General features: G+C 43.2%; 2 protein-coding genes across 10 annotated transcripts; both read left to right on the top strand.

Moving 5' to 3' along the window:
* The first annotated feature begins 81 nt into the window (after nt 1-81).
* On the top strand, nt 82-6,260 carry leng9 (leukocyte receptor cluster (LRC) member 9). 7 transcript variants are annotated; one of them, XM_047332803.1, is made up of 8 exons: nt 82-174; nt 884-1,098; nt 2,752-2,848; nt 3,394-3,530; nt 3,662-3,988; nt 4,118-4,379; nt 4,857-4,974; nt 5,065-6,260. In XM_047332803.1, the coding sequence occupies exons 2-8, from the start codon at nt 981-983 to the stop codon at nt 5,725-5,727; spliced, it is 1,722 nt and encodes a 573-aa protein (XP_047188759.1). In that variant the 5' UTR covers nt 82-174; nt 884-980; the 3' UTR covers nt 5,728-6,260. The 7 variants fall into 7 exon arrangements, with proteins under 7 accessions (XP_047188759.1, XP_035485450.1, XP_035485455.1 ...); XM_035629557.2 differs by having other exon boundaries at nt 156-174; nt 963-1,098; XM_035629562.2 differs by having other exon boundaries at nt 162-701; nt 963-1,098.
* A 1,917-nt stretch (nt 6,261-8,177) lies between these two features.
* Nucleotides 8,178-25,824, top strand: ttyh1 (tweety family member 1). 3 transcript variants are annotated; one of them, XM_035625607.2, is made up of 15 exons: nt 8,178-8,599; nt 11,969-12,133; nt 13,638-13,867; nt 16,240-16,351; nt 17,103-17,440; nt 18,418-18,513; nt 18,720-18,792; nt 20,276-20,351; nt 20,547-20,602; nt 20,793-20,885; nt 20,976-21,068; nt 21,161-21,300; nt 22,023-22,190; nt 23,787-23,865; nt 24,721-25,824. In XM_035625607.2, the coding sequence occupies exons 2-15, from the start codon at nt 11,999-12,001 to the stop codon at nt 24,802-24,804; spliced, it is 1,773 nt and encodes a 590-aa protein (XP_035481500.2). In that variant the 5' UTR covers nt 8,178-8,599; nt 11,969-11,998; the 3' UTR covers nt 24,805-25,824. The 3 variants fall into 3 exon arrangements, with proteins under 3 accessions (XP_035481500.2, XP_047190656.1, XP_047190658.1); XM_047334702.1 differs by having other exon boundaries at nt 8,238-8,599; nt 22,023-22,083; XM_047334700.1 differs by lacking the exon at nt 23,787-23,865 and having other exon boundaries at nt 8,179-8,599; nt 22,023-22,083.
* The last annotated feature ends 9 nt before the right edge of the window (nt 25,825-25,833 follow it).

Consider the following 25,833-nt stretch of genomic DNA (forward strand, 5'->3'; position numbering starts at 1 on the left):
TAAAGCTAACTGACAAAAACACAGCGCGTCACGTGAAGCGGAGTCACGCGCTCGAGTCCGGGTGACGTATGGGCGTTTTGTGCTGCGTTCAGGAACATCGGCGGAATGAGAGGACGGAGCACAAACAGCCTGATTTGGGATTGTGCGAGCGTTGTTTTAAAAAGGGGGATTTTAGTAAGATCACACACAAACAGCTTCCAATTAGCTTCTTGTCGTCGTGTTACATGTTTTTTTGGTAGCAATTGGACACCGAGGGAAACCAGACACACTCGAAGCCTGTAGCTCATATGCGATCAGTTTATTGGTTTTTCATTGGGTCAACACATCGTTCACATGTGCGTAGTTCTTTTCACCAAGGAACTGTCCATATATGAAAATAAGCGACAGGAATCGGCGGCTGACGGTTTGTCTCGTAGTTTGTCTCGTAGTTGGTTTAAACGACATGACTTAAATGCGGCATTTTCGGGAAACCTTTCGTACAAAGCGAGAGGAAATACCGCCCATAACATAGTTATTTAGCAATATCAATATGGATTAATAGAACGTATTTTGAGTTTGGTCTACACCAAGGGCATTTTTCAACGAAAGACTACAAACTACATTACCCACACGCCCCCCTGAGGCGACCCACTCGGGGTCAAAGGTAGTTCAATGTAAGGAAACGTCTGCCACTACGGTTGGTATGTCAACGATAAGAACAGGTGTGATTTGTTGAGATTTTTCTATCTAAACCTGACTGTTGTTGTTTCTTACCTGGGAGTTGCTGTTTTATAAAAGGTTAATAATACTGTACAACACTTACCAGCTACTGAGAAGTTGTCACTGAGAAGTGACACTTGAGTTTGAGAGGAGTGTCCGATCTTTTGCCTTGTCATGCTGTCAGGCCTGACAAAGCCGAAAGGTGTGTCGTAGGGAATACCACAGTGCCACAGTTGACGTTTCACAAGTGCCATCGCCTTCAGACATTAGCGGGTTCGAACATGGCGTCATCGGACGGATCTGGGGCTCCAGAGGGCCACAGAGATGATGGGACCCAGCTGGCAGACGCGTCCAGTCCCGAGTCAGGGGTCCCAGTGGACCCTGACAGAGCCACCGCAGGTAAATCCTCCTGTTTAGCTTTACACACACTGGTCCACAGTGGCCGCTCACTGTTTGTCAAACGGGTCTCTGAATGCTCCTGAAATATTTTATTGCCATATGTAAGTCATTATAATGTGTCGCATATGACAACATTGTTCACTACAGCGCAGACCTGCGGGTCCCCCTCGGTCTTCATCGTGGCCTTCATGATTCTAGTTTGTTTGTGAAACACATTGGTCAGACTGCGGATTCATTTCTGTGTTACTGTGAGCAAGTTGAGTTCTGGTAAGTTCTCGCTTACGCCTTTCCATTAAAAATAAAAGCTGGATGAGTGAGCCAAATACCGTGAGTCAAGAGCTGTAAGTATTGGCGCTGACTTCTGTAATCCAGTGTGAGGAGATGATTTACCGTCTGCTTCTACTCCCACTTGACCCCTGGGCCCAAATCTAGACGAACTTTATAAGGAATAAAGTCTGTCACAATAATTTTTTACCATATTAAGAAGACTTTAGGTCCGAAAGCAGCTGAAATACTCCCTAATAGCCTGTTGCTGTTTTTAAGTTAAGAGAATGCTTTATTTCTCCCACAACGGGGAAAATTGGGATTCCCTTGAGTTTGGCAATCTGTGCCAACTGGTGCCACCTCAGTGGAAAGGAAGGTATCACAGCTAATGATCCAATGGTCTGGGCAGTGAGTCACATCCAGCTCTCCTATCTGGAAATAGAGCCGCCGGGTGTGTGGTATGTGTGTGAGCGCCCAGGCAACAACTTCCGAACTACTTGGCCGACATTTGAGTCCTCTGGGGCAAGTCATTGCCACCTGTTACATTATTTCGTCTCATTGGATGGAGAGGAAACATTGTGTTCTACAAATCATTCTTAAACCTCGAGTTTCATTTTGGGGGATTAATCATTTTTATTTTTGAATTCATTTTTTATTTGAATTGTTCCTTGTAATATCACACCTGCTGATAAACTCTGAAGGGTTATTTGATTTCTTGTGCCACAGATCATATTTCCTGTTGTCTGTGTAATTACCATGTAACTGTGATTATCCACACAAATACATCTTACCAATATGAAGGCTCTTATACTGCCATAGACACAACTTATGTTTGAAAACAAAGAGGAGAAACAGATATTTCCTGCTCAAAGAATGACTCGCATTTCTCTATATTGTTTTTTTTTTCATTTATCCTGCCTACTTGCTTAAGTAAATTGTCAGCACTCTAATCTGAGAACATCCTGCCACAATGTTGTAGGTATTTTCAGGGTCCGGGAAAATAGTTTTAAACTGGCCGATAGACCTTTCTTCACATCTGTGTTCTTCCTCTTCAGCCGCACCTCCTCACAGCCGGGGCCGTGCTGTAGAGGAAGTTTGGGAAAATGATGTTTGTGGATGTTGCATTTCATTATTCTTTTTTTTTCAAAGAAGCTTCAAACAGACTAGGCTCCCAGTGTTATGTGGTTTGCTGTTGTCAGAATTAGTTTTCCTCTTGTGCTGGTACCGTGCTGCGTTTCTGAGGTAATTTAAATGCAGAACCCAAATTGAAAGGCTGCTGACTTTCTTTGCAGGCTTTCATTACAGTCTAATTGTAAGTCTGATTGCACATCTGCCCCTCTTACTTTTGCTTTTGCTCTGTCTTTCTCCCTGTGGCTCAATCATTCACAGAGTCAGCAGCACAACATGTTGACCAGGAGGTGATCGTGTGCCAGTTCTTCCTGATCGGAAAGTGCCGTTTTGGAAACAGATGTCGTCTGTTTCACTGGTCTGCTTTCTTCACCTTGTTCCGACAAACTCACTAAGAGGATAGTAGAGGACTTTTAGTTTTTCAAATAAATTCTATAGACAAACGTTTCATCCATTTTAGTGATTGCAACACTAAAGCAGTTTGAAATAGTTGTAGTACAGCAGCATTAAATAGATGACTACAGTCTGAATACTAATACTAAACCTTATCTGGGTGAGGAGAATTCTTTAGATATGAGTTTTTATTAGAGTTTTACTTAATGTTTTTAACAAACTACATTACAGAAGATAATTGTTTATTCTTGTAGCACATAGTGGAAATATCTGCCTGAGAATTGAATCTTTATTGCTAAGATATATGTACTTTTATTTCTAATATTGTCAGTTCATTTTACATCCAAGACAGAGGTTTAAACTTATACATGACAAATAAATACAGATTCATATACCATAAAAAGGTTTTTTTCTGGGTAAAATGGAATTAAGAATTGTAATTGTTTCCCCGCCACATTTGTCAAGTTTCACATGTATTTTTTTTCCACTGGTGTTTCCTTAATTTCTTAGTGATCCATCACTGGATGACTCGAGTGCTGTGTCTGCTCATCAGGATGACACGTGGGATGGAGAAAAGATAGAGAAACACGAGAAGAAGAAAGGCAAAGTGAACAAGGCAAAAAAGCCAGAATGCCACGAGGGGAAAGGTGACTGCGTGTCTAGCTATTTTCCCAAGTCATCTGATAATGACAACATACATTAGGCCAGGGAAACTGATTCATTTTTTCTTTTTATTAATATGTTTCACCCCTTTTGTGAATATCCTATTCTCCCACAGAAGTGAACAAAAAGCCTCGTATGCGAACAGCAGATGAGGTTATCTCTCGGATCCTGTGGGACCCATCAGTGGATTCCTCAGAATTTGTAGTGGGCTATGTGGATCGCTTCCTCGGTGTGCTGGAGCGCCCCTTCTGTGACTTCAGCTGGGACACCAACCCCTGCGACTGTGATTATTCTACTGAGCTGGCCCTGCCCAGACACAGGATCCAGTACTTCACCTACAGAGGGCACCGCGTCTGGGACCGCCACACCAGAACTGACAGGGTGTTTGGCTCCACCGGTCAATCTCTGGCTCCCCCCTTTGGAAAGGAGGAGGAAGTAAAGGGTAAGAAAGGGCCCCTTTAATGCCGCTCCACCTTACACACAACCAGATACATACTTACATAGACAAAATAAATGAAAGCCAGCACACTCAGAATGCATGCTGACTGAATACAACCATTTGTTTTACAAGAAGTGAACACAGATGTCCAAGAGCAACAACAAGACTGCCTTAAAACAACTGAAGAGCGGCCACCTGCTGCCAGTGGGAAGGAAGGAAGTGACACAGAGGAGATTACTCTCACTGAGAACACACATCTGGAGGAAGAGGAGCAGAATGAGATGAATATTCACACCCCTGACTCGACACAAACTCCTCCAACGTGTAGAGAAAACGCATCTCAGGAACATCGAGAATCACAAGGAGCATTTGCTGTGGAGGAGGCTGCAAACAGGTCTGGTGATAATGTCCCTCCTTTAAATTTAACTGAGAACAGGCAACTCCTGTACTGAACAAAAAATGGATGTTTGGCGTTTGTACATGTTGCTAGCTCATACAACCCACGAGCTAAAGGTCAAGTGAGGTTATATATGATGGACACAGTTTGTTAGTCACCCAAAATCACATTTGACTTGAAGAATACATCTTTATGTACAAACATTTAGTATATATTTATTTTCTCCATTGGGAAAGCGGTCTCACACTTTTGGTCACTAAAATATATAGATAATTTAACACAAGGACAAAGGATTAATACTTGGAGAAAGTTAATTTTTAAAAATGTTATTGATTTTTCAAGACATATCAATTTGTATTCAGGAGATTTGTGTTTAAAGCAATGTCTTGGGTTTAAGTTCAAACTAAAACTGGGGAAACAAATCTCAGAGGTGACTCTGCTGCCTCTTGAGTAATTGTACTGACCTGATTTCAGACACAAGGATTCAACAGACAAAATGTCTCAAAAAGAGGGAGTGACTCTGAAAGGGGAGGGAGAGGAAGAGGCTTTGGCAGGATGGCAAGAAACATGGGATGACAACGAAGATGCCTCAGTGAGTACAGCACCGCTCACACTGAAACACATTCTTGCTCTGCATTTGAAGTTCATGTTTGACAGAGTGATTCTATTTGATTGCACACAGGGTTATCCCGAAGCCCCGGACGTTAGCCAGAATCCGTCAACACCTCTGGAGCAGAGACAGGAGAAACGTGGTGGTCGCCCCCCCAAAAAACGACCCACACACTTCATCACCTTCAGGGCCAACACTCCTGCAATCCTCTCCTCTTTCCAGCTGCTGCAGGAGGAGATCACCTCCCTTTTACCCTCCTCTGCCCCTCACTGGCAGACCGCATCCTGCCTCCATGTCACCCTGTGCCTCCTGCAGCTGCACAGCCCAGCTGAGATAGCCACTGCTGGGGAGATCCTCCGACAGTTTGCCCATTTGGATCGCAACCCCCCGGTGGCTGTGACCTTTCCCGTGAAGCTGAAACATTTCGGTGGGAAGGTGCTCTTCCTGAGCCCCCAGCCTCAACTGCACCTCCAGCAGCTCAACGGTGGCCTGCAGGATGCCTACAGGAAGGAGGGCTGGCTCCACAGGGACTCCTTCAGCCCACGCTACCACCTCACTCTGGCCAAGGTAGAGGACAGGGAGGGAGAGAGGATCTTTCAAGGGGTGGGGGAGCTGAAGTTGGGGAAGGGTCTAAATTTTGGACGTCTGCCAGTTAACACCTTACATCTTTGTGCCATGGGCGGTTCCAAAGTCGATGGTTTTTATGAGACTGTGTGCACAGTAACTCTTCGATGATGAGAGGAGTGAGCCGTTTCATATGCACATGTATGTTATTATGTGACGTGTGATATGCTGCAGCTCCCCTGAGCTGGATTTGCATTTACCCTGTGGCCTTACCAACCCAATTAAATGTCTGTTTTAACACTTTTTTAAAGACAAAATGCACGTTTAATTACATGTGGCTAAGATATATGTTTATATTATATAAATTATATAAAACTATAATTGTTTAATGGGCATAAAGTGAAGTTTGATGCAGAGCTGCGGGACAGTGTTACATTACATTACATTACATTCATTTAGCTCAAGCTTTTGTCCAAAGCAAAATAATAAGTGCATTCATCCATGAAGATATTACCCAAAAAGTGCAAGAATCATGAGACTAAATAAACATTTATCAAACAGCCAAAAACAACCTTAAGTGCTCCATTAAAACACTAAACATCACCTGCTGTAGATGTGCACTTGTGTCAAATTAACTGTCAGGTCCAGGGGGAAACGCGTTTTGATGTGTAATTTTCCAGCCAATAAAAAATACTCTAAAGGATGATGTAAAAGCTTTGAGTCTTTTAACTGGACATGTAGTAGAATATCTACTTCAGTACAATACGAAAATAAAAGAATAGCCTCAAGAAAAACTTCAATTTCTCCCCTTCTATTGATTATGTGATTAGCCAAATGAAGTTTGTATTATAGTGGCACATTACATTTACATTACATTCATTAACAGGCGCTTTTGTCCAAAGCGACTTACAATAAGTACATTCAACCATGAAGCTATTTCCCAAAAGTGCAAGAATTGATAGAGTACGTTATCATTTATCAAATAGGCAAAAACAGCTTCAAGTGCTCATTTTAGATGAAAAAATAAATAAATAAAATTGTAAATTCAAGGAGTAAGGTGCAGTTTGAACAGGTGATGATGACACAAGTAATGAGAGTGTGCTGATCGAGATGCTGCCTGAGTGATCTGACTGAGAAATGCAAACTGGACATATAATGTGAAACATGGCAAGAAAGAGTAAATAAGGGAGTGTATGGTGTACTATATACTTTAGTATTTAGTACTGTTTTACTGCTATACAGACAGGACACCTGCCATATATAGTGGAAACAAACCATTTATGAAGGGAGAAGTTTTTCTTTAAAGACGCGCCTTTGCCAAAGTGTTTTTTTTCTGCGGCTCATAATTGCACGATTTATACAATCAGTTTTATTTGAATATTTTATGGATGTGTGTGAATGGTCACTTAGTATGATTTTACAATGAATTGCGACAACTCTGTCGTGCAAGTGTGTTTGATATTGAATTAGTTATTTAGAAGCTGTGAGTGGTGATATTCTATCAGTGGAACTGTTGCTGTTGTCTAACACAAAGACACAGGGAGGACGTGTAAACGCTCCCTGAGCAACTCTTGCATACATAACACAATTTTCTGTCTTCTTCGCCCTCTTCCTCCCAGATACTCACATGCACTTTACATCGGCCACATGAGTCAGTGAGTGCGCTCGCTCGCTGGCTCGCTACTGTTTGCTCCCGAGCTCGCATTATCTCCCTGCCTCCCTTCCCCCACTCACTTTCAGTGACACAGAAAAAATAACGCCGCCCCTTCCCTCTTTGCTCTCTTGCTTCTGCCCCCCTTTCTCCACTGGCAGAAAAACACCATACCCTTTTTACTCTTTCTTGCCATGTTTCACCATTATGTCTCCAGTTTGCACTTCTCAGTCAGATCACTCGGGCAGCATCTCGATCAGCACACTCTCATCACTTCTGTCATGTTGCATGTTCTCCTCTGCCTCCCTGTCGTTCAATCATCGGTGTTGATGCTGTTCTGCAGCCTCCACTGAAAAACTGGTTTTGCCTACAAATCCACTGCATGCCGCTTCCCCCTCTCTATTCATTGTTCACTCCATTACTCTCCCTCCCTCCCTCCCCTTTTCTCTCAGCATCACTCCCTGCATGGGAACCCACTTCTTTTTTTTTGTCCTCAGTATTTCATGTTGCTTTCCCCTGCATCTCCCCCTCCCCATATTCATCTATGTGTTCTCATTTGCCTCTCTAACTGTAATTCTATGTGCATTTCTACTTCACCATCACACATCACAGCCTAATGGGGCTGTCATAGGCAGGAGTTCACTGTTTTGCATCCAGCATGTGAGAGGGTTTTTAAAAACAAAAAAAGAAAATCTCTTTTCACTAATATTTAGTGGTCACAGTTGGTTTGCTGGTAATCGTTATTGTTTCTAAGTAATCTGGTCAGGGTTCAGTCTGGTAGTCTGAGACTGGTCAGGTTGGAGGGAGTGTGTATGGATGCCGGTGGGAGTCGGTGTTGGGAGTGTGTCAGTATGGAGTCAGTGAGGGGTTAGAACCCGCTAATCCTTGTTAACAGATTAATTATCTTTGGGCAATATCGTGTCGCTGCCGTGTTGTGAAGTTGCTTTGGCATTAAGTTACGAAGAGCTACAATGCAATGATAAAGACCCCCTTAGGGGTGTCTCCTCAATCTTAATCCCCCCCTCTCTCCCCCTCTCTCTCTCGCTCTCTCTCTTTCGCCTTCCCTCTCTCACTCACTCGCTCTCACTGAGAGCTCCTCTCCCATCCATCAACACAAGCACCTCTCCGCTGTCACCAGACAACTGTACAATTATTGGCATTTTAATATTTTAATAGTTGCAAGAATTATTGCTTATTTCAATTTTTTCCCATTTTTACATTTTATTGGCATGTCCACAAGCCATTTTTTTTCTCTCAGGATGATGTTTTTTCAAGAGCATCAAGCGGTGACGGCTGGCAGTATACCTCTCTGAGTGGGTAAATATTTCACGGACCCCGCCGGAGAGAAGAGAGACCGAAGGAGAGAGAAGCCTCCCGACACAACCGACAGAGGTAAGAGACTGATCTCTCTCGTCGACTACGGCTCAGTAGTTGAAGCGGTTGCAAAGATTGATGGAATGAGTGCATCCAATAATTTTCCACCCAATTATTCTCTCGTCTGTCTCACATTTCTCTTTTTGTTGTTGCCACCTCTTAGATCTGCAGGATAATTTAATATTTTGTTCCATGTGTGATTTTTGACTTCAGGCATTTCTGTAGAGGCATTTTTTGTCACCATCAACTTGTCATGCTGGACTCCTCATTACATCAAGGCACTGATTTGCTCTGACTAACTGACTGAGCTGCGCTCACGTCTGGTCAGCTGCACTCATTCAAAGGTCCATTGTTGGTGCTGAATATTAATTCTTGCGAATTAATGTGATCCTAAAAAATTAAAATTTAATTGAGAATATTTTTCTTTTCAAATTGCTACAGTGGACAAAAGGTAATTTGTAACCCTTCACAAAGAAGTAAATTCATTTCTGCTGGCTGATGTAGTGTGTCACGAGGCTGTAATGCTTTATCATAAATTATAGTCATTATGGTTGTTGTAGAGAGGCTGTTAGACAACTGCTCAGGCTGTAATGTGAACCTGGACAGATTTTATGAGGCAAACTCATCATTTCAGCAGCAAAAATAATTACATTATTTACATCCTCTGATCCAGACACTTGTAATCTCGTGAAAAAAAGATAAAGGTGTTGATGATTTCCTTGCGCTGAAGATGATCCTAAATTCAGCTGACAGAAACGCACAAGCCTCCTTAGCTGCCTCACAAAATGGCCCTTTTCTTTACATTAAGACGTCATGGAGTCTCATATCATGCCACTGATTTCCCTCCTCGTGTTGTCTGAGCTCTGTGCAGACAGAACACAACAGAAGTGTCCTCCTGCTTGGTTTTCTCTTAAGAGCTCACGATTGCGTGAGATTCAATGGCTCTTTTCTTCACAACCTCTTTCCTTGACTCTCCTCTTTTCCTTTTCATTTTGAGCTCCAACTCACATTTCCTCGCCTTCAGTTATGCAATGGTAACGGGCATGATAACAAGCTTGCAGGAGACATCACGTCAACTTGAGACCTCCAGTCTTTGGCAGATGCTGAGTAACTGCTGCTCCAGGACTGTGAACACCCGCTTCACTCGCAGCAGGTTGCTCCAATAACTTTTGGGTTGCGGCAGAATCTAGCCTGAACTCTGACCTCTTGTCTGTCATCACTTGATGTGTCCTCAGTCACGGGTCTTGAATGAATTAATGTTGTGCAAGAAGTGATATCACAGTGAGACCTGTTGTCAGGCGGGTGATCCACATTTCTTCATCTTCAATATGTTTTACAATTAGGTTTCTTATGGTGTTTTCTGCCTGTGTCACCTCTTATTTGCCTCACAGTGAAAATCATTATTAGCACAGAGTTGTCATCCATCAAAGGAAATGCTCTTCTTTACTGGCCCATGTTATTGGCGGTGGTACCACAACAGGTAGACGGATTCTCCTTTGTGGAATATTTCCTAAAATCAATTATCATTATCATTATGCCCTTTTAAACAACTCTTACCTTCGCCAAAGTCTAATAAATGTACCTGACAGACCCACCTCCCAGTTCCCTTTAATACATCTAATCTAATAAATGTGCTCATCATGAATGCATAAATACAGTGTAACACCAGGATACTTATTCTGTTTATTCTGCTGATGTTTAGTGGATAGATGTAGCCATCACAGTCTGTGAACCATTATGTCCAGCACACTTTTAATAAGGGAAATGGAGTGTTGGCAGTGATTTGATTTGTGACAGTCTGGCTGCTGGAACCATTAAGGTGAACAGACTTATTGTAATGGGCTTAGAGCAGCCCTGTCTGTCCTGTGGGCAAACTGCGATCTTGTTCTGGGCCAGCTCCGACCCACATATGAGTAAGGAAATTGTCTGGCACTGATCCGACTTGTGGCTAAATGTAAACTTCTATCTTGCACTGTATTCTTACACAGTTAGGCCTAAGTGCAGTGGATTGTAATCCTGAATCAATAGTGGAAAAGCCTCACTAAGTGTTGAATACTGTGCCGATTGAAAGTTGTACTGAATAAATAACAGCTGCATTTCAAGATAATAAAAATCCTATACAGGCTACACAGTCTGACATGTTAGACTCAAACGCAGAATTGTGTCTGTCTGTAATATCAGCATTGAGCTGAGCTGTGTAACCTTTTATAATTAAGCATCAGTGCTGTTGTTGTGAATAGTTGTCTCTGTGCGCTCATCTTAGAACACCCCTTTCTTTCACAGTAAAGCTCTGACGGTCTCTTAATCTGGACGGCCACTATCAGAAGCCTACCAGGCTGTCTTGCCCTCTGTTCCCCCTCAGCTCTGTCATTGTAATGAGGATTCAGTGTGTGTTTTGGCTAACCGGATTTGCCCTTTGTATTTACCCTACTTTCTCTCTCTCTTGGCCGGCTTTGAGTAATAGATGCTGAACATGGCTGGTATAGGAGTCAAATACATCCTCATATATACTTTACCCTCAAGACCTCTTCAAAAAACTCCTGCATATTCCCTGTATATGCCCTTATAGCGTATACTGCGTTTTTATAAGGTTAAGAGAGGATGTCTGTGAATAGAAGCCAGGTTTTGTCATGCAATGTTCTTGCTGTGCTCAAGCCGTAACTAACCATTATTTTTTTTTATTAGCAATCAATCTTTTGATTTTTTTGGACCGTCTGTGCAATGAAATGTCAAAAATAGTGATAATCTACCCAGAGCCCAGATGTATTTTATCAAACCAACAGCCCAAAACCTACATATATTAAATTTAGGATGATGTAAAACCATAAACATAACTAGCAGATGTTTTCAGTTTGCTTAACTACATGAGTAAATGACTAAATTGATTAAGTTATGATCAAAATCACTGTAATCTTTTCAAGACTTGATTAATCAACCAGTAGATTGAGCACATTACATGCTCAACAAAAGATGCATGTTTATGTTCCCAAAAATATGAAAGTAAAGTTGATAATCTAGTCCAGTGTTACACTATATATTTCTGTCATGCGGACGCCGAACTCTCAGCCTCCACTGTGTGTGTGTGTGTGTGTGTGTTTGTGTGTGTGTGTATGTGTGTGTGTGTGTGTGTGTGTGTGTGTGTTTGTGTGCGCGCAGATTTATACTACTGAGAGTTAGTCTCAGTAACTATGTCTGACATCATGACCTTTACTAATAACTGGTCATCAGGGTGGAGGAAGTCGGCCGTAGAGCCCACACTGACCTCTCTACCTTCTGAGCACGGCCATGGGCTCAGGGAGACATTGACCCCTCCTTACTTACGCTCCTCTCCTCTGCTCTTACTTCACATCCTTGGTTCCTCTGACCCATCTTCCCTCCCTCCCACAGGGTGGAGGAGGGGACCAGTGGCAGTAGAAAATGGCAGGCATGACAACGGTGCCCAGCTACGCTCCGTCGCTGTGGGTGAGAGTGTGTCACGCCCTCCCTCGGCTGGACCTCGCCATGCAGATGAGGGACAACATCTTTATCCCCGACAGCTGGGAGTATCAGCAGGTAACGGACACCTGCCACAACCACTCGTATGACAGTGGAACCACATGCTCTACTTCACCTGTCACATCTGAGGTGCCACACTGTATAATAACTATGGCCCTTTTGCTTCATTAATTTACAGAGATATTGCACTATGATTAAGTTATTGGATGAATTTGCTCTACATCACTCCATTAATTGCTCCATAAATCAACAGAGCATAATAAATAGAGCAATGTTGATGGCCCGCAGACTCATGTAAAACATGAATTCACGGCTTTTTATTTCCCTGATATTAGGTGGGAACGTGGCACATGAGCTAATGCTTCACATGCTTTTAATGCATCGTTTCCCCCTCTCCGTCTGCGCATGAGAATTTGAGATGTCTTGAGCAATTCAGACTCAAAGCATGCGCATGATACAACATTGGAGGAGTCCTCCTGCAGGTTTCCACAGTTGCTGTTGCCTGCGTGGTTCTGAACTGTGCAGCTTCTGCAGCAAAATGAAAGGTTTCTTCCCTCTCGTCCGGCAGACTCTCATGTAACTGCTCCAGCTAGCCGTGTCTCACAGTGCGTGTTTGTGACTCCTCTGTGGTACAAAGATGAGGGGAGGACGCAAATTATCCCGCAGAATAGAAAGACAAAAGAGGCTGAAAGTGCTGCGAGAGAGAGAATGAGTAATGCGAGGAGGTTGCCGAACAGAAGACGGGCAGAGGGATAGAGAGAAGGCAAAGCGAGTGAGTGGGAGAGAGAGAGAGAGAGAGAGAGAGAGAGAGAGAGAGAGAGTGGCAGTGGCAGTGAATGTATTTAAGTAGGTCACAGATTATTAATAGAGATTCAGTGGTGTGGATAGAAAGAAAGAGAGGGGGAGTGGGGGAGAGAAAGAGTGGGAGCGGGCGAGAATGTGGGGAAAGAAGGATGGGTTGGGTAAACCGATGGGGAGGGGCTTCAGAGACCAGGAGGTGAGATGGAGGGAAGGTGGAGGAATGGGGGGGTGACAGACGGGCAGATGGATGAAAGATAATACTGTAGATATGTGCTGGAGTGAAATGCATTTCAGTAATGTTGACATTATGACATGGAGCCTGATCAAAAGCAAAGTCCAATATGGCTTAGTGACATTAATATTCACGATGGTGCATCAACAGATCAGGGATCTATGGGTTAAACCCTTTGATACAAGTAGACATGATCAAGAATCACTTCAAATTAAACGTGTGCAAATTTGCACTTCGTTGTGTGTGTTTGCATTCAGCATGCACACGCTGGGTATATGTGATTCATCCTGCTGCGCTGAATCACAGAATTTAGATTCTCGTACCTTTTTAATCACCATCTCGGACTGCTAATGGGGGCGGAACAATATGACAAGCTATGGAATTTAACAGGATTAGCTGGTATTTTACCCTTTCAATTTGCACTTCTCCTCTTGGATATATAGAATTAAAGAACCATTTTTCACATTCACTGACTCATCCGCTGACTGATGTTCTTCCTCCTCCTCGACCCCCCCTTTTTTTTTTCAGACGCTGCTGGTTTTGTCCAGTTTATCAGCCATCGCTCTTGTTATCTCCCTCCTGGTGGTTCTCTCCTTCCTCATACACTACTGCTGCTGCCACCGTGGTGACCGGGGCGAGGGTTCAGAGGAGGAAGAGGAGGATGAAGATGGTAGCACAGGTCACGGTTACAGCGGGAAGAAGGGGAGGGGCATCTGCTGTGTCACATGGGTGGCCGTGGCAGCTGTCACGCTGTGCTGGTGAGGAGGAAGAGGATTCAGATAACATCATCAACCTCATTTTTCTTACATTTATAACATTAAACACAAGTCACATTTAAGCAGAGGTGGAGGAAGTCATCTGATCTTTTACCTCAGTAAAAAATACTCCAGGGCAGGTTGAAGTCCTGCATTTAAAATCTTTTGAAAGGACAGAAGAAGTGTCATGAGCAAAACATACTGATATACATACAGGTCAGGGCCACATGATAAATCAGTGGGTTGTGAGATAATTAATAGGAAAGGAATGAAGGAGAAGTAAAAGTTCTGTTACACGAATACATTTTTCTTTTCTCGAATATATTGGATCATTTTACCTCTTTTTGCCTGAAATAGTTATTTACAGGAATAGCGTGACATTCCAGGACATATCCTTATTAGTCTTTTTAATGGTTAGTTGACAAAAATAGCTAGATAAAATATAACATCACTGCGCTTCAGTGACACTGGTGGGTCTTATCTTTATACAAAGTCAGGCAGGCTGTTTCCTCCTGGTTTGGGTCCTTATGCCAAGCTAATCTCCTGCTGGCTGTAGTTTCGTATTAAGTGCACAGATGTGAGATGATGGTATTGATCTTTGCATCCGACTCTCAGCAAGAAACCAAATTAGCTTATTTACTGAAAATGTTGAGCAAAATATTCTTTTAAATGAAGCAGTTTGAGACGATTACAGGGAAAAGGCACTTAGATTTAATTTCTGAAATTCAATGAAAGGTGTCAAATAAAGACTGTTTTTACCATCGCTTTAATAATTGACAATTCATTATATTTCACAAGTTTTGGGATTTCAAATATAATCATTAAATGAAAAGTAACTACAGCCTGTCAGACACACTGTCAGACAAACACAGTGGAGTTAAAAGTACATGTCCCTCTAAAATGTAGTGTAAAGTAGTACATAATGCTCAAGTAAACTGTACTTTAATTTCCACCATTGCCTTCTAAGTGCAACAGCAACGAGGCTGTGAATCACAAGCTGGCATCCTTTTCCGACATCATGTGCTTTTTACATACAGTCACCAATGTCATTGGAGAGGAAAGGACCCCTGGATGACAGCTGATGGTCATGTCACGTGGCTGTTTACCAACCACAGGCCTATGACAGCAGAGTGTGTGTGCACGGATTTCAGTGGTTTCCCATCAATGTGCGTGTGTGTGTGTGAGGAAGATCTCAGCTTGCCCACCTACAGCACAGCACGACAGTCATTTAGCCACTTCAGATCCAATGACCGTGCAGTCATCAAGTCGGTACACTGCCTCAGCTGTGCATCACACAGATATGCAGCCTGACGTCTGTCCCTCTCAGTCTTGTACAGCGGAAGCACGAGTCACTGAGGGGAATCTCAGCTGCCCATCAGACCTTTTAAATCTAACGTCGCAGAGCAGCTGTGTGCTGTGATGAAGTTATAGTGCAATTTAATGCATCAGCAGTGGCTGTTATTATATTCTAGTCCATTCCCCTGTTAATGTATATGCACCAAGACAGTATTGCTATATCACAGAACATAATGTACTGGGTATAGGTTTTCAGCTGTCATAATGATGTCATCACCCACAGACTGTGGGATGCTGTGGCTCGTGTCTCCCCCTCATGGTTCCTCATGTAATGTAATGTAATGTAATGTCGTCCTCTCCTCTGATGCTCGGTGTGAGAGCTCTCTGTGCTAGACTGGATGAAAAAATAATGCTGCAGTTTTCCCCTGGAAAAAATTTCATGTGACACCCTTTTCCTCCAGATGGTGGTCACACGTATAAAAGCAGTGTGTGTATGTGTGTGTGTGTGTGTGTGTGTGTGTGTGTCTGTGTGTGTGTGTCGTTGCACAATGCAGCCACATTAGACAGCGTTCACGTTTGCCAGCTTGAAATGCAAAGCACACACGAATGCAGACACACATTCCTCCTTTCCCCCCTGCTCTCTAATCTGGGTCACATACTTTGTGGGAGATTGGGCCATACCATTCCTCCCGCGTTTGAGGGGATTTGATGAACATCTGGCCCGGGCCTTAATCTGAATATTTGAATAACAGAAAGAAGTGTAAACATGTCGCTATGTTTAACATTTCAAATATTTTCCTTTCTGAAGCTTAACTGTTGAGTGCTAAGAGTCAGATTTTTTCCCATCATCTGTTTATTCCTTCCCCTGCGCTCCACTGAGGGTACGCTCATCCAGAGCACACATATCACATCCTCACAAGCTCTGTCTCTTTGTGTCACATTCATTTAAAATGTCCTTACACACTGAATTAAACATTACATTTATGCCTCTGCTATCTGTTCTTCTATCTCCCGCTCTCCCTCACATATACACGCCCCCTCAATATTTTCATCATCTCTTTTCTCCCCCCTCTTTGCAGTGTTGCCATAGGCATCGGTTTCTATGGCAACAGCGAGGCTAATGATGGGATGTATCAGTTGACCTCGTCTCTTCTCACAGCCAATTATACACTTGCTTCCATCGATCTGCTGGTGAGTGCTTCGCGAGTGAAATGTCATGCAGAATATCAACCATGCATGTGTGTGTGTGTGTGTGTGAGTGAGAAGGAGAGAGAGACATAGACAGACAGAGAGAGAAGGAGAGGATGTGCTTATGCTTACATGTGGTCTGCAGAGATAGAAGGAAAATCAGATAAAAACTTTTGCTTTATTGATTTCCCTGATGTGTTCAGATGGTGGTTGGTGTGTCAGACTGCTATAAAACAACACAAGTGCATCGGCTCTTATCCATCAATGGAAACTAACATAACAATAATCAAAGTTATAGCAGGATTTTTTATCTGACTAGCAATAACTTTTGAAAGAGACAGTCGAATAATTCCACATTCAAACCAGACATAACAAGCTGGACCCTTTTTTATTATATTGTTAATTTATAAAAAACTGAGTGTATTTATTAAATTTTAGTAGCACAATCTAAAAAATGTATAACTTGCAGACAAAAAAATTATTTATTTGTTCATTTCTCGAGGAAATTGAGATTTCCACCATATTCGGCAGGTAAACAAGGTTCAAGGAACAATAAATTAATAAGAAGAATTTAGTTCCATGCTGTCGACTGCAGGAACTTTCACTAGAAGATTCCCAACATCTTAATTTCGCTTATCTCCATAACACAACAGCTCTTAGTTGACCATGACTTTATGAGTAGCATCATCATCCACTAGTTTGTGGTTTCCATCCCACTTATCCCCCCTCACATTCTTTCATGCTCCCTCTTCAGATTTCAGACACAATCACTGGGCTGCAGCTGTCCGTCTCTGGCCCACTGACCACAATGGAGGAGCTTTTTACTGGCAGTAAACCCTTCCTGGTATCCACGCGGAACTGCCGGAGGTTATCTGAGAACGTGATAAACCTCCTTTCCTCCATCTCCCTGGCGCAGTCCAGCGTTGACACAGGGCTGGGGAATGACACCAGTATCAGCGGGGCGTCCATCATACCTCTGACCCCGGTACCGCCCTCTGTGGCTCCTACAGTGGTGCCAACCGGTGGTCTAATGCCCAGCCCCTTCTCACCTGGCTGGGCAGCCAACACGCTGATGGTCAATGAAGACTACAGGTGAGGCTGCAGGCCAGTGTGATTTAAATATACTGTGGAAATAGATTTATGTCAAAAGTTTCAGTATGTGTCTAAATACATGGTCCACAATATGATACACATAAATGTACAATATAATACAATACAACAATTAGTTTACAGGGTCCAAAAATGTGTGATTAATTTCCGCAAAGTTTCAGATAGATTCCTGTCATTTGAACAATGCCATTTGATGCTAATAAAAATAAAATTGGAGAGAGTTTAATTTCTCAGCTGAACATGCAGGAATGTCAGTTTTGAGCACATGCAGCATGCATAATTATTTCCAGGAATCCCAGACAATGTCCTTGGAAAATATAAGGAAAAAGCTGACATGTAGAATAAACCATTATGGTGATTTTGGGGGGATTCTTTTTATTTTTAGAGTCAGAAATGCTCAGATAAGGATGTGTATTGCTTCACTAACTATAGTAAACATTGACAGTAATACTCAGCCGTCTTCACCTGGGTTGGTGGCTGTTTATATTATTTTTCTGCTTCCAATTTGACATTTATTAGTTTTTCCTCATAAAACCTCATCTTTCTTGTGGTAATTGTGCAAGACATAATGATCCCTCTCAAGCATGTTTTATCACTTTCCAATAGATGGATTAGATTTTTGAATAAGACAGATCCGAATTTACAACATCCAGCATCCGTTTTATTATGATAACATATAGCCCCATGGTTTCTGCTGAGGAGCTTGTTTTCGTGCTCATGTGTAACCGCAGTTGTAAGAAACAAAACAAAGTATAAATGTTTGATTAAAAAAATGATTTTTACAAAAGATAAGTCGGTTGTCACAATGACAAATTTGCAGAATACAGATAAAAGTCAAGAGAAAAAAATCTGTAAGTGGACCTTGAGTTAACAATTTTATGTTTTCACCAAATTACTGTTTCTAATATAAAGAATAACCTTGTACCCACATGTTGAGTATATGTGTTTCTTAATCGTAGGTGGCTGTCGTACGTGTTGTTACTGCTGCTCGACCTCATAGTGTGTCTGTTTATCCTGCTTGGACTGGCCAAGCAAGCCCGCTGGCTGCTCATCCTGTGAGTGCACAAACACACACACACACACACACACACACACACACACACACACATACACACACACACACACACACACACACTCACTCACTCACTCACTCACTCACTCACTCACTCACTCACTCACTCAGAGTCACCCTTGTATCTTGAGACATAATCCATTCAACACTGGACTGATGATCAGACCAGGGTGTCCTCTTCTCCCACAGGATGACCGTGCTGGCATGGCTGGCCCTGTTCCTAAGCTGGGGCTCCCTGGGCTTGGAAACAGCCACTGTGGTGGTGAGTACAACCCAGTAGAACTGTGATGGTGAGCAGGGCCAGTACTAGAGGGAGGGAGGAATAGGAAGTGAATGGGGCTGTCATGGGAGGGATTGGCCCGCTACAGCAGAGGGAAGGGAGCTTTAGGAAGCTGACCCACGGTGGCAGGCCAAAGCCATGTGGATGTGTGGATGTGTGATTTCTGTGCCCATTGTGCCCATTGGCCTCCTAGGGAACACTGCAGTCGTGGCAGAAGACCAAAAAGGCAGGAAAATGGGGGCAGAGATTAAAGATTCAATGCGCGTGTCCATGAGCGCGTTCTATGAACAAAGTGTGTTTGTGCACCAGAGTGTGTGTTTGTCATGCAAGTGTGTTTGCGAGTGTGTTTGCAAGTGTGTGGGCGTTTGGCTTGGAGAAATGAAGATAGAAGATGAAGAGAGGGGCTTTCAGCAAGAGTGAGGAGGGGGAGAGGAAGAGCTGCAGAGTGCATCCTGAGATCAGTTTGAGAGGCAGAGCGAGCTAAAGTGAAAGATGGGGGAGAGAGAGGATGGACCATCAGCCTTCCATCAGCGGTGCAAAGCTTGAAGCTGTTGCTGTTCCCGGGCCCTTGGGGCTTCAGACTGAGTATGTAAGGAGGTAGATGTGCGAGTGTAACCCTGTGAAAATAAAATTCTGTTACATGCTGCTGCAGCTGAAAGTCCAGCTGTGCTTTTAACGCCTAAACATGACACTCTGGCCAGTGTGCTGCATCGTACAGCCGACAACCAAACCACTCTTAGCACAGTGACATTTGTCAAGAACAGAGTACAGAGAAAAGTCCCGAGTCCACTCTCAGTTTTCCCTGTGAAGTTTAGTTGTACTCTCTAAAGCGGAGGCTGTATTGGCCTGGGATGGGGGTGTGCGAAGAGGGTAAATTTTTAAGGGTCCCAGTGTCATGTGGAGCTGGTGGGAGATGTCCCAAGGCTTGTGGGTCCAGACAGAGCTGCTCTGTCCCTGGTCAGTGACAGAGAAACAATGGGCCAGCTGTGGGCCGGCCCACTTTATTCCGTCTCAGGTCGCTGCCTTTCCCATCAGTTGTCGAGCCTCTCTGTGTGACTCTCACTCCCTCTTCTGGTGGGGCGATTTCAACCCGAGTGTGTTTGTGGTTGCACTGGGTATGCGTTCTCTGAACTGAATGCATCCTCTTTAAAAGTAGGCTAGAATGTACAGCAATGTAGAGAGGGGATGTTGAAAAATAGGTTAATAGGGGTATGCAAGGACGTATGTGATGATCTAATGGAAAGAAAGCTCGGAGTGCAGCGCAGCTTTATCCAGGACAGTGTGATGCAGGCAGATCGATATTTGCCCCTACAGTACACTGCGAGCAGCTGTCAGATATCTGAGGAGGTAAATGTGTCAGTCGGCCAGTGTGTCCACTAACTGTTCCCTTGTGATCATTTTATCCCTGTTCTTTATTCTCCTGTCATCCTTCCTCCCTCTACCTGTCACTCTGCTACATCGCCAGGCTCTCAGTGACTTCTGCTCTGACCCAAACGCATTTGTCCTCAACTCCACCAACTTCAACACCGGGACCAGCTCAGGTACACGACGAACCCGTCCCTGTGCAAGAGCAACACTTTCTGGAAGAGAAATGCACTGTACCCCCCCCCCCCCCCCCCCCCCCCCCAACTGTGCTTATGTCAGCAGAACTCAATATAATGGCGGCTAAATGTTCACACTTTTTTTTTCTATTGTGCACTGATCTGTTGTGCACTGGTGTTTTGTTGGCCATTCAGATGTGTTGGATTATTACCTGACCTGCAGCAGGCGCATGAGCAGTCCATTCCAGCAGGTAATGTGACCTCTGTCAGTCACGTGTCTTGTGTGTCTGTGTTGTTACGTTGCAGGAATTCAGCTGTGTCCCGTCCTCGAATGATTTGCTCCAAAGATAAATAGCTACACTCTCAGCATATTAGTTCTGTATTTGAGCAATAATGCAAAAGTAAAAGGTGTTAAATCCCCGTGATCTGTTGTCGCTGCAGGTGCTGACCCAGTCGCAGAGGGCACTGTCAAACATCCACACACACCTCTCCAGTCTGGACAGAAATGCTCTCCCACAGTTCTCCAAAGCTGAGGTACAGTATTTGGATGTTGAACACAAGAAACACGACAATGGACCACGTTTTCAATGATTGTCTCACACGCTGAGGTTTGGGCCATTACAGAAATCCCTCAGGGAGGTTCAACAGATACTCAACTCCACAGAGGGCAACTTTCATCAGCTGGTGGCACTACTGAACTGCCGCGGTCTGAATAAGGTAATGGCACATAGGTCAAAAGATAATAAATAACCAAGCCACTGCTTCTTTATCATAATTAATTTCTTTGGTTTTCTGCTGTTCTCTTTTAGGACTACATTGATTCACTGAAAGGCCTGTGCTATGATGGCATGGAGGGATTGCTCTACCTCTCCCTGTACTCTTTCCTCTCTGCTCTGGCCTTCACTGCTATCCTCTGCTCTCTGCCCGGTGCCTGGAGGAGCTTCCCCAGGTGAGACGGAGACTGTGACTGTGTGTGTTTGTGCACAGGTAGCAGTGCTGATATTTTTACTGCAGTGTTTCTTTAAATAATCGTCTTGATGAGCACAATATTTCTGTTTTCATGCTCTGACTCTCATTGACACACTGTGAGTTTCCCAGTGTAAACGTTGCCAAAAGTGGTGAAAGTGCCATTCACTGCTAAATCAATAAATCCATCTTGTCCCAGAGTGTTGAGAAGGATATACTGTCCACTCCTATGCGCCTCTATTCATGCATTCTTGAGTTGCAGCTTGGCGAGTGTGTATTGTAAATTGTCAGTTGTAATTTATCCTTGAAAATGATCAAATGGAAATATGCATATGTGATCACCTTACATTTAAAATCACCCATAATAGCTGAAGGTTCAATTGTCCTTGACCTATTTTCAGACTCATTGATTCGGTGCTGCTGGTGCAGTACTCCTGATAGACAGTCCTGATGTTCCTGAGGTGGAAAAAACATTTGAAGTTTGCATCAATTAGTCTTTTTTCATTGAATATTAGTGTTCTACGAATCAAGATTAGTGACCAAGAGTATAATTAGAGCTGTCTTGTCAGATGTATTCTAATAAATAAAAAGAACATGTTTAATTAATATGTAACTATAATGATAAATAGGTGTAAATACACCGTGGTACTCGTCATTCCTCTCCTCTCACACGTCTCTTTCTCTCTCTTTCATGGACAATGACAGTGAATCAGAGGAGTACGAAGACTCAGACAGCGAGAGTGAGGACCCCTTCACCTCCCATCAGGCACGTAGACAGACGGCCTCGGGGTCTCAGCGAGGGGCCATGGCCCCCTTCTATAATTACCCGGGGGCCGGGTGGACACCCCCGTTTTCTAGCGCGCCGCCCCTCCCGTGAGTAACACAGACCCACAGACACACAGACAGACAGACAGACAGACAGAATTCCCCCAGATGTTGCAAGAGGAGGAGGAGGAAGTTGACACTAGATACAGTTTAAGCATCAAGCTTGTGTTTTGGTTTTGACATCTGTACCCGTGGGCAACTTTTGTACTGATGCCCCCCGCCCCCCCAGGATCAGGGATTGTTAAAAACATAACAACACACAGACTGACTGAGAACTGAAGAAATATTTTTGTGCAGACACATAGTCTTTTGTTGAAGACCTTTATCTTTAAACACTGTTTCCTCTCAAAACACAGTTACAATTATATTGAAGATGTTGGACATAATGCACACCCATCTTTACAAGAAAGTAGAGTAAGAGCAGTGCAGTCAGATAGGTTTACATACCTGTGTCTATATAAGATATATAAATGTAAAAGCCATGTAGGATTAGTTTCAATCCACAGAGCTGTCAGGTTAAACACATGCATTGCAGACAGACACACAGACAGGTCAACGTGGACTACAGTGTAGGCAGAGAAACAGACACAACTCCAGAGGTCTGTCTGTCTGTGTGTCTGTCTATTCGTCTGTCGAGTGCTTCAGGACAGACGACGTAGGCCGCTCGGTCATTTCACAGATCTCGTCTCAAATGGCGCCCTGTCTCCTAAACGGCAGTAGACTACTGCTGCGTTGGGGGGAGGTGGTCATTGGCGAGGCCGCGCTCGTAAAAACTCCGGCGATGTGAGGCTCAGGTTGACTATAGGTAACCCCCCCCCCCCCAGCCCCACCCCAGCCCCCCCTCCTCCATCACTCTCACCTGTCTCCACACTGTGGTGTCCAAAGTCTCTTAGATTATTTCTCTGGATCTGTCCGGCTGCTTCTCTTTTCCACATTCCTCCTGCTTCCCTTTTTTGGTTCTTCCACTTTCTCACTTTCAGTTTTCTCATCTTGTTATGTTCAATCCCTCTCTCTCTCTCTCTTTCTCGTGGAAGTTTCCAAGCTTAGTTGGTGCTACCTAATCATGGACTATTTAACTTCCTACTCTAATGCCAGTTAGTCATCTTGACTCTCCCATGTCCAGTATTAACACACAAATACAAGGAGACTGACTCAGGAACTCAGCTGAACAGTATCAATGCAGTCCACTCCTCTTAAAATGCAATCTGCTCAGGATCGCTCTAAAAGCTTTCTGGGGTTTATCGTGCAGATAAACAGATTCATTAGGAAAACAACATTATAGCTGGAATGGGTCTGGTGGGTCACACCCAGCTCTAAATGCATGTAATTTCAGATTATTGTATAAATCCTGCAGTGCATCATCAGTCAGGAGTGGACTGTGCACCTGCTGCTGCTTCTGCTGCTGCTGCCTGAGCAACAGTGCTACTTATACTAGTTATACTGAGCGCTGTATTTTTCCACACTATTTCTAACTACGTTCTCCTTGTTTCCTGTTGCCTATCCTTGGCTCCCGTCACCCCACGGCCCCCCCCGCCCCCTCTGTCTTTCTCAATGTGTCTCGCCCCTGTTCCCGCCTCTTCTTCATCTTCCATTCCTCCTCTCCCTCTCTCTCTTCTGTCATTGTCTCTTTCTATCTCTATACAGGACTCCAAACGTTTCCTCCAATGGCAACCCTGGCTATGAGAGCCTTCCCTTGACTGACAGGCAGTCCCCACCCCCCTCTGTGAGTTCCTCTGTACCTTTGACACCACTTTATCATTGCTGTTAGCGCACACGCTCGCTTCACTAAACAGTACTAAACGGACGAACGTGGTGGTGAGGGTTGAACCTCGCAGGACCCCGAGGGCTGGCCTTTTCTTCATTTTTTCAACGCTTCAAAATGTGCAAAATATGAACAATTACCGACATGTTTTCACTGTTACCCATTAACTTGTACATGAACTATTTGTTACTAACATTAACTTATTATCACTATCTGGGCATTTCAAAGAACAGTGACCAAACCTGTTTTTTTATGAATAAAATGATAATTAACACTCACTGTGGAATTTCATTTCTGACAAAAAAAAGATATTCAAGTTTTACACAAGGTCCCCTTACTAGCTCTTTTTTCAGTTGCATCTCACAGTCTTCCACATTAGATGGAGTTACAATCAATCCCCCTATATATGTGAGCTAACATTTAGCAATGTTTATGACAAGTGAGCAAACAAAATTTGCTAATGAAGACCCTGAGATGCGGTTGTATGCCTGGGAAAAAAGAGAGTAAGTGGACTTTACTGTAATCATTTATTTTCTTAGAAGAATGGATAAGGGAGAGTGCTAATGTGAAGTAAAAGGACACTTTATATAAGTGCCTTTAATTCTCCTTCTCCTTTGAGTTTTATTAGAAATCATGTTAAAACCTAAATCATTTTATAAATGCCTGTTGGTCAGATAGTGAGAGAAACATGTCCTGTGTGCTGTCTTCATGAGGTGATGTTTATAACATGGGTGAATAACGTATATTCTTCTCTTCTTCGGTCTTTGCCTCGATACACCTTTGGACCATCTCCCATCGTGTTTTCTGGAAGTGCAGTACTCTCCCAGCATGCTGACTGGTTACGGGGGAGGTCAATCACACCCCAACCCTGCCCATTCGAGGAACCTGTATTCACGTTGATTATTATCATTTTTTTTGTTAGGAAATGTATAGAAAAAAAATGTTTAGTTTTCATATGAATGGACACTTTACTGAAATGAAAAAGAAACTAATCTAAATAAAATGAATGCTAGGTGTGAATTCAAAGTGCGTAACGTCAGTACCACTAAATATTATTATTATTATTATTATTATTATTGTTAAAAAGCACTTAAAAGAAACGGGTCTAAATGGACTGTTGATATAACCGACAGTGGTGATGCTGGTAGCGATGGCTGTGCAAAGTTAAGAGCCAAGTGGTCTTGGTCTAAATTCTTTCCCCTCGTCTGTCTGAACTCTGTGTAAACTGTGAACAGTGGTGAGGCAAGTCAGAATGGTATTGACGTTACTACGTTGTAGTTTTATATTCTTAAATGTATCAGTACCACCAATTTATTTTCAAGTTTTTATATAAATATTGTTGTAGAAAAGCACTGGCACGTAGCAACAAGACACATTTTTTTCTGTGAATGGTTATGCAGTTCCCTCACTTGGTTCTCATTTTTTTTATTACTTTTTTATAGGTGGCAATTCTGTATTTTCCTTGTATGACCTTATGGTATTCTGTATATCTCACTGTCTATAATATCTGATTAATCATGAAGCTTTGCTCTTCAGAAAAAGAAAAAAAGACTGGAGAGCTATCAAGACCCCGTTTTAATGATTGAATGGAGAAACTTCCACTCAAGTCCACAGAGTGGAGAACTACAAATCCCATGCAATGACACAAGGTACATAGCAATATGATTCTTGCTACTGGTGCTGCAGTAGCCCTACCGTAACTAGCAATAATAACTATGTATAGCATTGGGCTTCTGAGATCTCTCCAAGACGTTTTGTGTATATATGGTATGGTATGTTGGAGATTTCATTGAATCCCCCTTCTTCGCCAACTGACCTTGTTAACCCCTGAATTGAGTTTGTATGGTTATCAATGCTCCTTTTGAATGGCATCCTTTTACACTCAAGAGTCTAATATAAATAAAAATAACTTCAATAACCCGACACTGG

Source organism: Scophthalmus maximus, chromosome 1 (assembly GCF_022379125.1).
Source record: "Scophthalmus maximus strain ysfricsl-2021 chromosome 1, ASM2237912v1, whole genome shotgun sequence".
NCBI classification, from domain to species: domain Eukaryota; kingdom Metazoa; phylum Chordata; class Actinopteri; order Pleuronectiformes; family Scophthalmidae; genus Scophthalmus; species Scophthalmus maximus.

What these genes read in the sequence shown, in the direction of transcription:
- leng9 (XM_047332803.1), top strand. Translation starts at nt 981, where the DNA reads ATGGCGTCATCGGACGGATCTGGGGCTCCAGAGGGCCACAGAGATGAT. An exon ending in AGAATGCCACGAGGGGAAAG is followed by an intron (nt 3,531 to 3,661) that starts GTGACTGCGTGT and finishes ATTCTCCCACAG; the next exon opens with AAGTGAACAAAAAGCCTCGT. An exon ending in GTGGAGGAGGCTGCAAACAG is followed by an intron (nt 4,380 to 4,856) that starts GTCTGGTGATAA and finishes ACCTGATTTCAG; the next exon opens with ACACAAGGATTCAACAGACA.
- ttyh1 (XM_035625607.2), top strand. Translation starts at nt 11,999, where the DNA reads ATGGCAGGCATGACAACGGTGCCCAGCTACGCTCCGTCGCTGTGGGTG. An exon ending in ACAGCTGGGAGTATCAGCAG is followed by an intron (nt 12,134 to 13,637) that starts GTAACGGACACC and finishes TTTTTTTTTCAG; the next exon opens with ACGCTGCTGGTTTTGTCCAG. An exon ending in TCTAGCGCGCCGCCCCTCCC is followed by an intron (nt 22,191 to 23,786) that starts GTGAGTAACACA and finishes ATCTCTATACAG; the next exon opens with GACTCCAAACGTTTCCTCCA.